This window comes from Schistocerca cancellata, chromosome 2 (assembly GCF_023864275.1).
Source record: "Schistocerca cancellata isolate TAMUIC-IGC-003103 chromosome 2, iqSchCanc2.1, whole genome shotgun sequence".
NCBI lineage: Eukaryota > Metazoa > Arthropoda > Insecta > Orthoptera > Acrididae > Schistocerca > Schistocerca cancellata.
This window is the reverse complement of record NC_064627.1, coordinates 545,261,755-545,274,775: the sequence shown is the minus strand read 5'-3', so window position 1 is coordinate 545,274,775 and position 13,021 is coordinate 545,261,755. Positions and strand designations below refer to the sequence as shown.

Below are 13,021 nucleotides of genomic sequence, written 5' to 3'. Positions count from 1 at the left end.
GAAAACAGCAATAAAAAAAAAAAATACACTTCCCTGCTATATTATGGAACATTTAGCATGGATATTGCAGCTATCTTTAAAAAAAACATTTCTTTTTTTGACAACAGTTTACGGCTGATTTTGGCTAATGGAGTTGGCAAGAAAAAAAATTATATATTTCATGAGTCTGGTGTGTATATAATCCAGTGCTCCAATTGCAATGTATGCTATGTGGGATAGATCAGGTGTAGAATAAAAGTTGGCTTCAGCAAACATGTAGCTCTGGAGAGGAGGGATAGAGCAGGTAAACCCAAATTTTGCCACCCATGTAGTTGGGAGTAGATGCCTCATGTGAAGTTGCTGCATTGAGCCGAGAAGGGAAGGTTTATTAACCTTCTGGCAACCACCTGCTTAATGAGCAGGTGCTAGTAAAAAATACCCACTTTTGGCAGCTTTTTGTAGGAAATAGTATCTTGACTGTCCCTTATACAACAGACTGTTAATTTATTGTAAGAGTGAACTGTTTGTATTTATTTCAGTTTTGTTCTTGTCTTCCAGATGACAGTTACTTTACTGGTTTTAACATCAGCTGGCATGATGATAATGGAAGTCCATTTTACATTTGACTTAATGGTTCTGTTTTTACTATTAGTATATGGCTTCATAATATGCTGCCAGAGAGGTGGAGCTCTATAAGGTATGGAAAACCCATTAGCTTTTTGACTATGATTTGTACACTCTTATTTGTACACTCTTAGTCAACAAAAACTTTTTTCAAGTTTTAAAAACTTGTCAACGACACAAATATGAAAGTGTGTAAATGAATATTTGTTTAAATATTTGGTTCTGTAATATAAAGCTCTTTAGATTATTACCTCGTTCAAATGTAATCACAGACTCTTATTGCATGATTTTATGATGTATTATTTTACTACAGATTTTTCATCAATATAATCCCACAGGAGACACAACATGTCCTTTATGAATGTGCCTGCATGTAAATTCTGTTGCTTGTTTTTATACATTTATGTATTTGCTCTGTAATTTGCATAGCACAGAAACTCCGTATTTTAAGGTTATGGTCTCTAACAAAAATTCAAATAGAGGTTCTTACATGTATACTCCAATAGAGGGCACTACAGGTCCTTGACGATGCTTATTGATGTTGTCTGTGCTAGTTGCAAGCAATGACCTCACTTTTGTTTCTGCCATGTAAAGGCTAGTGTCAGTTGACGCAAGTTAATGCTCCAACTTGTTGGTACCCGTGTAACTCTCCTGGTGATGGTATGTTATTCCTGTGTTCTAACTTATATGGATTCTTATAACTGTGTTACATACACATTTTGTACCTGTTCTGATTTTACCTGTTTTTGCATTTTAGCACTGATGATGACTATGTTATAGTTGAATTGTAGATGTGCAATAAATTACAGATTTTTACAATTGACCACTATCCTTCTTTAAATTTGAGTATTCAATGGTTGCTGTGGACACAGGCATCCAATGGATTCCAATAAGATTAATGAGATTTTGTTTAAAAATGACTAAATACAAAACACTGTGCTAACAAATACTTGATACTGGAGGCTAACAGATTCACTTCAACACCATCTAGCAGGAACGATTGGTCATTATGTTATAATGCCAACTAGGTAGGGGCAAAATGCTTGAAAGTACCTTCGAACTCCTGTCTATAGAATCATAAGCAGGTACCGGCGGAGGTGCCGGAAATTGGTGCAGTCCAGACACAAGATGATGAGAGGCCTGGAAAGGTGCAATGTTAGAGGGATATGTTCAGCTTACCACCAAGCCAGCTCTGGTAACATTTGCTCAGGTTGGATTGACTTATGCATCAAAGGCTGCGCTGCTAACCAGAATTTTAAAAAAATAAAATAAAAGCAAAAATTTCAACACTTTTTATAAAATGAGATTACATATGCCTATTTTCATCACTACAAAGATGCTGTTTATATAACAGAACATAATAATTCAACAAGTCAGAGTTTGTCCTTGAGACCCTGATTTATTTCTTTCTCTTCTCCAACCATTGGTCTAAGAACAATAAAGCATGTAACATGCATGATGCTCAACTATGCTCACACCCCCATATGCTCAAATTTCTCTGAATTTACAGGCATGGCCACTGCATAAGGTATATATGGGAGAAATAACTATGTTGAGCAACTTTGTTTGCAGAATGTGTGTTCCCCAAATTTCAACAATAAGTTTTCCATGTTTCACAAAACCTCTCTTCATGAACCTGCCACTTGGGTTGAATAAATACCCCTGTAACACTTATATGCAGACTAATTGAACCTATGATAAAATATCTGGCTTTTCTTTGAATTTTCACTATCTCCTTTCGTAATTACAGTTATAACATTCTAAGAGCGATCCATGACCTCACTTTTCATTCTGTGACAAGTCTTGTTTTTGGTAATGAGTTTATTCCAAAATATATCCACAAGTTAATAAACAATATATTTGTCTGTGATGATGATATCATTACAAAAATACTGGGTTTATTCGTTAGGAAGTCTTCAATCCAGGAATAAAGCTATTCTGATATTTTAAAGGTCATATTCTGTTCAACTGTTGACAATTTGAAACTATTTCAGTTGTCTTCAAGACATTAAGGAACATGGTATCACGTTGAACACCATTATCTACTGCCTTCTGGATCTCACAAATGAACATATTGCAGCAGGGTTGTGCAACAATCGAAAGGGAGAAGTGCAGTATGATCTTCTTCAGAGGGAAAGGTCCAAATGATAGAATTCTATCCCAAATCCCATGCCACTTTCCTTGACGTTGATCTCGCCCTCACTGAAGACCAGCTATATACGTCTGTCCACATTAAACCTACTACTAAACAACAGTACTTACGTTTTGACAGCCGCCATTCTTTCCACACTAAACGTTCCCTCCCTTACAACCTTGGCATTCAAGGCAAATGTATTTGTTTGGATGCAGATTCTTTACAGCAGTATACCACCATTCTCACCTCAGCCTTCACTGCACTTGATTACCCCACAAGCCTGGATAAAAAGCAGATTCCCCGGGCCATCACACTCAATCCTGATACTACTGATCAATCCACAAAACAGCTTCGGAGCACACCATTGGTGACGCAGTATTATCCTGGTCTGGAATGCATTAATCATCTACTTTGACAGGGCCATAACTTCCTAAAATCATGCCCTGAAATGAGAACCATCCTGTATGAAATTTTGCCCACCACACCTGTTGCCCTCCCAATCACCACAATATTCTTATCAGACCCTATGCTCCTTCTGCACTCATCTTCCTACCCTACATCTCCTACCCCTGTGACTGTCCCTGCTGCAAGACTTGCCCTGTGCTCTCTCCTACCACCACCTATAATAGCCCTGTTACTGGCAAAACATATACTATCAAAGGGAGAGCCACCTGCCAAACAACATGTCGTATACCAGCTCTTAGGTAAACACTGTTCAGCTTTCTACATCGGCATGACTACCGCCAAATTACCAATTAGGATGAATGGGCATAGGCAGAGGGTGTATACTGGCAACTCACAATATCCTGTTGCAGAACTTGCTCTACAAGATAACATTCGTGACCTCGGCACCTGTTTCACCATATGAGCCATCTGGATTCTTCCCCCAACACCAGTTTCTCAGAACTCTGCAGGTGGGAATTAGCACTACAACATGTCCTTGGTTCTCGGCACCCACCTGGCCCTAATTTACATTAATTTCTTCCGTCTCAGCTTTTCTTCACTGTAGCTACTCTTTGCTTCACTCCATTTTAATTTTCTACATCTTTCATTTCTTTCCCATATGTGTTACAACGCTCGCCTCCCACCTCTCTTATGTACAATGCACTTAGCTTTGCACTCTTATTAACTCACACACAATATTTTAGTAGTAATCTCTGTCTTGCATGTTACCCTGTCTTCCACTTTTAAACTCTTGGGTTTTCAAATCTCATCCGATGCAGTTCCCAACAATCAGTCTTTCCTTCTTATCCCATATGGTAAGTCCCCCTGACCCGCGGCTCTGGGTGACTTTCCCGAAATCTACCTCTTTTCCTAGACCTCTCCAGTCCATTTTCTTCACCCTTCTTCCTTCCCCTTCCACGCTTCTGCCTGAAGAAGGAGCCACTGGCTCCGAAAGCTTGCCAATCACAACAGTCTTTTATGTGTGTGTTCTGTCACCGCTTGGTGAGTAGATATTTTATCTATCCAATTAAGTAAAGTATGAATATAATAGAGGGAAACATTCCACATGGGAGAAATATATCTAAAAACAAAGATGATGAGACTTACCAAACAAAAGCGCTGGCAGGTCGATAGACACACAAACAAACACAAACATACACACAAAATTCGAGCTTTCGCAGCCCTTGGTTGCTTCATCAGGAAAGAGGGAAGGAAGCAACCAGGGGTTGCGAAAGCTCGAATTTTGTGTGTATGTTTGTGTTTGTTTGTGTGTCTATCGACCTGCCAGCGCTGTTGTTTGGTAAGTCTCATCATCTTTGTTTTTAGATATACAATTAAGTAAAGTGATAGAATTCAGTATTTTGGTCTTTGTTATCCTATATTTTGGTGCCAGCAATTGACAGCTGACTCTGAACTGATAACTGCAAGATCAAAATTTCTTTGCATTTTTTAGATGTTTTCACATTGCTATATAATTCACTGAACACTTCTTACATTGCTCTCCTTCCGCTCCAACAGACTTTGTAAAGTTTTCACTCATTACTTTTACTGACTTTGTTTAAATCTGTGGTGAAATTCTCTTTGCCTCTGTGGTAATTTTTTAGAGTGGCTACTGAACCATCTATTACAATCTTATTTGGCATGTATTTATGTGATTCACAGTGGTCTTTGAATTCATGCTTTTGATTCTCAACATTTTCAACTCCAGAGGTGAATGTTCAGTGTTGACTACACGGGTAATCAGCAGTCCACACATATCCGAAAATCTGCAACTCAAGGTTCATGGAATACTATATTATTCTACGAAATTCCAGAATGTATACATGCTTTTGATAACTGCACTCCCGCCCCCCCCCCCCCTCCCCCCTCTCTCCCACTCCCTCTCTTTCTTCAAACAATGGAAAATCCAGGATGGAATGTAACAATATTATGAAACGGAATGTTGCTACTCAGCAAATAGCAGAGATGCTGAGTCACAGATAGGCACAACAAAAAGACTGTCACAAATAAAGCTTTCCGCCAGTAAGGCCTTGGTAAAAAATAGACAAAACACACACACACACATACACACACACACACACACACATACATACACACACTCATACAAATGCAACTCACACATACAACTGCAGTCTCAGGCAACTGTAGCCACACTGTGAGCAGCAGCACCAGTACATGATGGGGGTGGCTACTGGGTGGGGGTAAGGAGCAGTCTGGGAGGGGGGGGGGGGCGAGGGGGAGAGATAGTAGGGTAGGGTTGGCAGACAGTGGTGAAGTGCTGCAGGTTAGACAGAGGGCAGGGGAGAGGTGGAGAGGGGTAGTGGAAAAGGAAAGAAGTAAAACACGGTCTGGTGGTGTAATGAGACTATGTAGTGCTGGACTGGGAACAGGGAAAGGGCTGGATGGGTGAGGACAATGATTAACAAAGGTTGAGGCCACAAGGATTCTGGGAATGTAGGATGTATTGCAGGGAAGTTACCACCTGCGCAATTCAGAAAAGCTGGTATTGGTGGGAAGGGTCCATATGGCTCAGGCTGTGAAGCAGTAATTAAAATGAAGGATGTCATTTTTGGCAGCGTGCCAGTTATACACTGATAAGTTAGACCTTTATAAATAGTTTAATGCAGATTTAGTACATAACATACTTGTAATTCATGATATGAATTTATCAGGTTTTTAGAATATGGTTGGCAGTACCTGTCATCAAATATTCAGGCACAAATCACATAACTTCTGTAAAATACTTTTTGTAACCCATGCACATGATGAATGCTGAAGGCACAGACAGATCACAATAAGAATTCAGAGTAGTGATCTCTCACATTATGACAGTAAATGTGAGTTCCTCTCCGCCATATTATGGGGAGATATTAGACTGGAGCATCTCGTCCAAGACTGTTAATAACGGTTAATGAAGGAGCTTCGTGTGTGTTTGCTCTTAGTTAACATTTGATGACATCACTGATGTATTTGATTGGATGGATATTTGACTACTCCAAAGGATAGTATGTCACCTGAATTTCATCATCACTACAGTAGTGCTACTCTGACCCTCTAGTACTCTTGAAAATGTAGTGCCTATTGGCACCAATACCAGCCATAAAGTGTTGCAAGTGAACAACAGTATTATTAATAAATGATGCTTTAAAAGATTAACACTTCCTGTATAAACAATATCAAGTCACCTGTGCTATAATTTTTTGACCAGCTGCCTATATTAATCACGAAATGTATGACCTAAATGAACATACTTCTGAAAGGTGTGTCACATTTTCCTATGATCACTGATGTGATTTAAAGGGAAGTGTGGTTCAAACCCTGTGCAACAGATTTCCATTTCTCTGCAGTCCAAGTGTGACATTCTCATATCAACTGCAACTGAAGACCGACAAGGTGATTTTTGTGAACTCCCAGCAATGTGTGGCCTGCATTTGTTCAGAAGTACATGTTCATAATACCCTCACTGGTCAAGGTATTGGGCAGCTATGTGTGCACAAAGGACTGTGTTTGGATGAAGTTAAGCAATGAAAAACTTTTTCATTGCTATTTGTACATATTCTGTGCTAATGTGATACAACAGGAGCAAGTTAAGACACCAATTCTAACAGTTACAGCAACAGTTTATACAGAACTGACATTCTGTCCCCCAATCTAAAACACACAGAAACTTTTGTAGTATATATGCTGTATTTTTACAGTATATAAAAGGCTATGTATAATATGTATAATGGTTTAACAAAGCTGAAGTTCATGTTGTGTTATTCATAAACTGTTACCAACAATATGTATTCTTGTAAGAATTAAATAATGTATAAAAAAGCATAGGTCACAATAACAAAGTGGATGCAGAATAACTAACATAGCAACAATTAATGCTTGGCTATACCTTCTGTTCTGCAAACTGTTGTCATATTCCTCTGCTACCCCTGGTGCCAATTAATGAAGAGAACTGTGGCAAAATGTAATTGCTCTGTTTCGCTGTCATTACATGCATTGTTTCTATGTGCCATGATTATTTCATGCAACAGAGTGTGTGAAGGTAGCAGTGAAAATAAACAGAAAAATGTGGTTGCTACAAAGAAATTCATTAATTTGCTACTGCTTAGTGTGGTCACATCAATCTGCATTCCCAGTGCTGTAATGTTTCAATAAAATGAGAAACAATGACATAATCCCACTGCATATAATAATAGTAGCTCAAAGAACTGCAGAAGCCTTGAACACAGTAGTAGTATTGTGGATGTTTCGAAAGAACAATACAGAGGTGCCGAAAAAGGAGCTGGTTCATCTGAGCTACAGACACTCAGCAAAAAGATAAAAGAAGAACATGTACATGTATCAACAAGATGTAGTTCTTTTTCATATATATGTGGTGAGAATATTATGAAAGAAGATAACATCCAATCTGTGTATTTCATTTTGCAAGGCCAGATTATTTAGGGAAGCAAGACATCCTTATCACATGGCACAAATAATCTATGAGAAGTGGAATAGTGTTGTACACTACAAAGAAAATTTTTCAGTTGATAGGAAAAGTAAAGCTAAATTGAAAATAATAAAATAAATGTACTTATATATAAAGGCAATTCCAGTAGCTCTTCCACAGATATAACAACATTTAGAAGGGAAGTGATTCTGATCTGAGTGGGACTTACTCTCCCACATATGTTCTCACGTCTTTTCAGTGTTTGTAGTCATTGCGTGTGTTCCACATATTGAGTGAATGACTTCTACAGAATGAGATTTTCACTCTGCAGCGGAGTGTGCGCTACAGCTTTTAAATAGAGGTCTTACTTCATGTACCTCACTATGAAGGAATATCACTCTCTGCAAGAATAAAAACTGCACACAGGCTAGTGTGAACAAGAAATTACACGGTTTATCTTTAAATGTCATTAGCTGATGTATTTAAATGCTGGATTCAGATTGTTATGCACAAAAAAAAAAAAAAAAGGTAACATTTTATTTAGGAAAGTATCTTTCTTGAAATGATAGAGCTACTATGATTCTGTACAGCAAACTTATTAATGGATCAGTCCATATCAAATAAAATGGTTTGTACCTCATGGATACTTATTATTTTTTATTTCTTGTACGGATCCACAATGTTGTTGTTGAAGTTCTTGTAGTCTTCAGTCTGAAGACTGGTTTGATGATGTTCTCCATGCTGATCTAACCTGTGCAAGCCTCTTCATGTCTGAATTATTACTACAACCAATATCCATTAGCAGCTGCTAACTGTAGTCACAAATTGCTTTCCATCTTCACTTTTTAGCAAACTCTCCGAACTCCAATACCAAATCAACAATTCCTTGATGCCTCAGCAAGTGTCATATCAACTGGTCCCCTCCTTTTAGTCTAGTTGTACCCTATATTTCTTTTCTCTCCAATTTGGTTCAGTATCTCCTCATTATCAGAATGAAATCTCCACTCTGCAATGGAGTGTGCACTGATATGAAACTTCCTGGCAGTTTAAAACTGTCTGCTGGACTGAGACTCAAACTGGGGATCTCTGTCTTTTGCAGGCAAGTGCTCTAACAAATGAGCCACCTAAGCACACTCATGACCTGTCCTCCCAGCTTTACTTTTGCCAGTGCCTCATCTCTTGATGAGGAGTCAATGTACTGGTATAAGCAAAGCTGTGAGGACATGTCATGTGTTGTGCTTGAGTATCTCAGTTGGTAGTGCACTTGCCTGTGAAAGGCAAAGGTCCCAACTTTGAGTCTGAGTCTGGCACACCGTTTCACCCGCTTATTAATCACATGTCATCTATCCATTTAATCTTCAGCATTCTTCTATACCACCAGATTTCAAAGTCTCCTGTTCTCATTGTCTGAACTGCTTATTGCCCTTATTGCCCACGTTTAACTGCTGTACAAGGCTACACTCCAGACCTTCAGAAAAACTTCCTAACATTTAAATTTATATTCAGTTTTAACAAATTCCTTCCACATTGCCTAATTATTTTGATTACATTCCATTACACTTGTTTTATTACTTTTTATGCTCATCTCCCCCCCCCCCCCCCCTGGACAGCATCCATTACTTTCAACTACTCTTTCAAACCCTACCTATCTCCAACAATGTCACTGGCAAACCTCAAAGTTTTTACTTCTTCTATCTGAACTTTAATTCAATTCCTTCACTAACTTTTTCTCTGTTTTTCTTTAACGCTTACACAATGTACAGACTGAATAACATAGGCCATACACTACAACACTGTCACACTCCCTTCTCAATTGTTCTTTTCCTTCATGTCCTTTGGTTCTTAGAACTGCAATCTGGTTTCTGTACAAGCTGTATATAAAATTTCGCTCCCTGTATTTTATCCTTGCTACCTTTGGAATTTCAAAGCATGTGTTCCAGTCAACAATGTCAAAAGTTTTCTCTAAGTCTATAAATGCTATACATGTTGGTTTGCCTTTCTTTAACAGTACAACCTTGAATGGTTCTACATTTCTGCAGAACCCAAACTGATCTTTTCCAAGGCCTGCTTCTACCAGTTTTTCCATTCTTCTGTAAATAACTTGTGTCAGAATTTTACAACCATTACTTATAAAATTGTTAGTTCAGTAGTATTCACACGTGTCAGCACCTGCTTCCTTTGGTGTCGGTATTATTACATTGTTCTTCAAGTCCAAAAGTGTTTCACCTGTCTCGTATATCTTACACATCCCAAGGAATAGTTTCAATAATTTTGAAGGAATATCGTCTACTCCAGGAGCCTTGTTTTGACTCAGATCTTTCTGCACTCTGTCAGATTCTTCTCGCAGTATCATCTCAACTTCATCTACTTCTTCTTCACTTTCTATAATATTGGCTTAAACTTAATTAAACTTTGTAGAGCCCTTCCATAAATTAATACAATCTTTTACCTTTCCCTTCTTTGCTCAGAAAGGACCTGCTATTAAAGCTCTTGATATCTGTACAACCCCTGCTCTTTTCTCCACAGGATCTCCTTGTTCTTCCTATAGTGGGTATCTATCTTCCTCCTAGTTTCTCACATTTCTCCATACTTGCATTTGTCGTCCAGCCATTCCTCCCTAGTCATTTTGCACTTTCCGCCAATCTCATTTTTTAGACATCTGTACTCTCTTGTGCGTGCTTCGTTTGCTTTATGGACCCACTGAGTAAATGAAAAGTAAAGAATTTCATACTTGTTTATGCACAAACAATTATTAGTTTTTCAAATTTCAAGAAATGAAAACTGATCATTTTTATGATATTGTCACGAAGCAGAAATGTCTTCAACTTCAAAACTGTCGACGATAGAAGGTGAAACTGATGTCTTTCTAAAGGTCTCAATTTGAGTTTTAATTTGATATGTAACACACTAAAAGTGTAGCTTTTTCTTGGTTTGACTAAAAATAAAAAGTAAATATATACTTTGGAAAAGCTCATTAATGGCCCATTTGTTTTTTCAAAACAAAAATGTGTTTTTCATTTGTTGTTTACAAATCGTGACATCAATTTGAAAATGGAGAAAGAATGGGTTCTTAGGACATAAAATCAAGAGCCAAACCTTGACTATTTTAGAAATGACAAGATCTGAAAAGGAGAGAGACATTTGTGGGAAAAAAGGGCTTCCTTACTGAAGGCACTAGAATTCAACAGTTGTTTGAGAATGAATGAGAAATGTCTTTTATGACCGCTAAAGCTTGTCAACCCACATTCAATTAGAAAGAATACCATTATTGTGATGAGAGGAGCTGTAAGCTGTGAAGAGAGGCTCTCAAGACCTTTCATTCAGCTCAGGTACATTTTTACAATTATTGTGTAAAATTATTCTTGAAACATGCGATATTATTTACAGGTGCCTTTGGAAATACATCATGGCAAAGCAAAATAAATAAAACAAATGGTGTTCATGTAAGCTTTGTGTATTTATTCATGTGTGTAGGATAAAAGACATCCCCTTTAAGTTTTAAAAAAAAAAAAAAAAAAAAAAAAAAAAACCGGCCAATGGTGCACGGAATTGGACCGCGCCACACCAGGAATGACATCTGAAAGAAGTGAATATAAGCGCCATTCCTGCCAGCCTCGGGGCTCAGATTTCCTCAGTGTACTGACATTGTTGTTGTTGTTGTTGTTGTGGTCTTCAGTCCTGAGACTGGTTTGATGCAGCTCTCCATGCTTCTCTATCCTGTGCAAGCTTCTTCATCTCCCAGTACCTACTGCAACCTACATCCTTCTGAATCTGCTTAGCGTATTCATCTCTTGGTCTCCCTCTACGATTTTTACCCTCCACGCTGCCCTCCAATACTAAATTTGTGATCCCTTGATGCCTCAGAACATGTCCTACCAAACGATCCCTTCTTCTGGTCAAGTTGTGCCACAAACTTCTCTTCTCCCCAATCCCATTCAATACTTCCTCATTAGTTATGTGATCTACCCATCTAATCTTCAGCATTCTTCTGTAGCACCACATTTCGAAAGCTTCTATTCTCTTCTTGTCCAGACTATTTACCGTCCATGTTTCACTTCCATACATGGCTACACTCCATACAAATACTTTCAGAAATGACTTCCTGACACTTAAATCTATACTTGATGTTAACAAATTTCTCTTCTTCAGAAACGCTTTCCTTGCCATTGCCAGTTTACATTTTATATCCTCTCTACTTCGACCATCATCAGTTATTTTGCTCCCCAGATAGCAAAACTCCTTTACTACTTTAAGTGTCTCATTTCCTAATCTAATACCCTCAACATCACCCGACTTAATTCGACTACATTCCATTATCCTCGTTTTGCTTTTGTTGATGTTCATCTTATATCCTCCCTTCAAGACAACATCCATTCCATTCAACTGCTCTTTCAAGTCCTTTGCTGTCTCTGACAGAATTACAATGTCATCGGCGAACCTCAAACTTTTTATTTCTTCTCCATGGATTTTAATACCTACTCCGAATTTTTCTTTTGTTTCCTTTACTGCTTGCTCAATATACAGATTGAATAACATCGGAGAGAGGCTACAACCCTGTCTTACTCCCTTCCCAACCACTGCTTCCCTTTCATGTCCCTCGACTCTTATAACTGCCATCTGGTTTCTGTACAAATTGTAAATAGCCTTTCGCTCCCTGTATTTTACCCCTGCCACCTTTAGAATTTGAAAGAGAGTATTCCAGTCAACATTGTCAAAAGCTTTCTCTAGGTCTACAAATGCTAGAAATGTAGGTTTGCCTTTCCTTAATCTTTCTTCTAAGATAAGTCGTAAGGTCAGTATTGCCTCACGTGTTCCAGTATTTCTACAGAATCCAAACTGATCTTCCCCGAGATCGGCTTCTACTAGTTTTTCCATTCATCTGTAAAGAATTCTTGTTAGTATTTTGCAGCTGTGGCTTATTAAACTGATTGTTCGGTAATTTTCACAGCTGTCAACACCTGCTTTCTTTGGGATTGGAATTATTATATTCTTCTTGAAGTCTGAGGGTATTTCGCCTGTTTCATACATCTTGCTCCCCAGATGGTAGAGTTTTGTCAGGACTGACTCTCCCAAGGCCGTCATTAGTTCCAATGGAATGTTGTCTACTCCGGGGGCCTTGTTTCAACTCAGGTCTTTCAGTGCTCTGTCAAACTCTTCATGCAGTATCGTATCTCCCATTTCATCTTCATCTACATCCTCTTCCATTTCCATAATATTGTCCTCAAGTACATCGCCGTTGTATAGACCCTCTATATACTCCTTCCACCTTTCTGCTTTCCCTTCTTTGCTTAGAACTGGGTTTCCATCTGAGCTCTTGATGTTCACACAAGTGGTTCTCTTATCTCCAAAGGTCTCTTTAATTTTCCTGTAGGCAGTATCTATCTTACCCCTAGTGAGATAAGCCTCTACATCCT

The 13,021-nt window shown here is 38.4% G+C and overlaps 1 protein-coding gene across 1 annotated transcript in view; it reads right to left on the bottom strand.

Annotated features, from left to right (window-relative positions):
* The window catches only part of LOC126162120 (unconventional myosin-XV), a 504,442-nt gene that overhangs the window by 289,170 nt on the left and 202,251 nt on the right, over window positions 1–13,021 (bottom strand). The window contains exon 32 of the mRNA XM_049918408.1: window positions 1,657–1,743. Coding sequence (XP_049774365.1) covers window positions 1,657–1,743 — 87 coding nt within the window. The remainder of the gene's footprint in view (window positions 1–1,656; window positions 1,744–13,021) is intronic.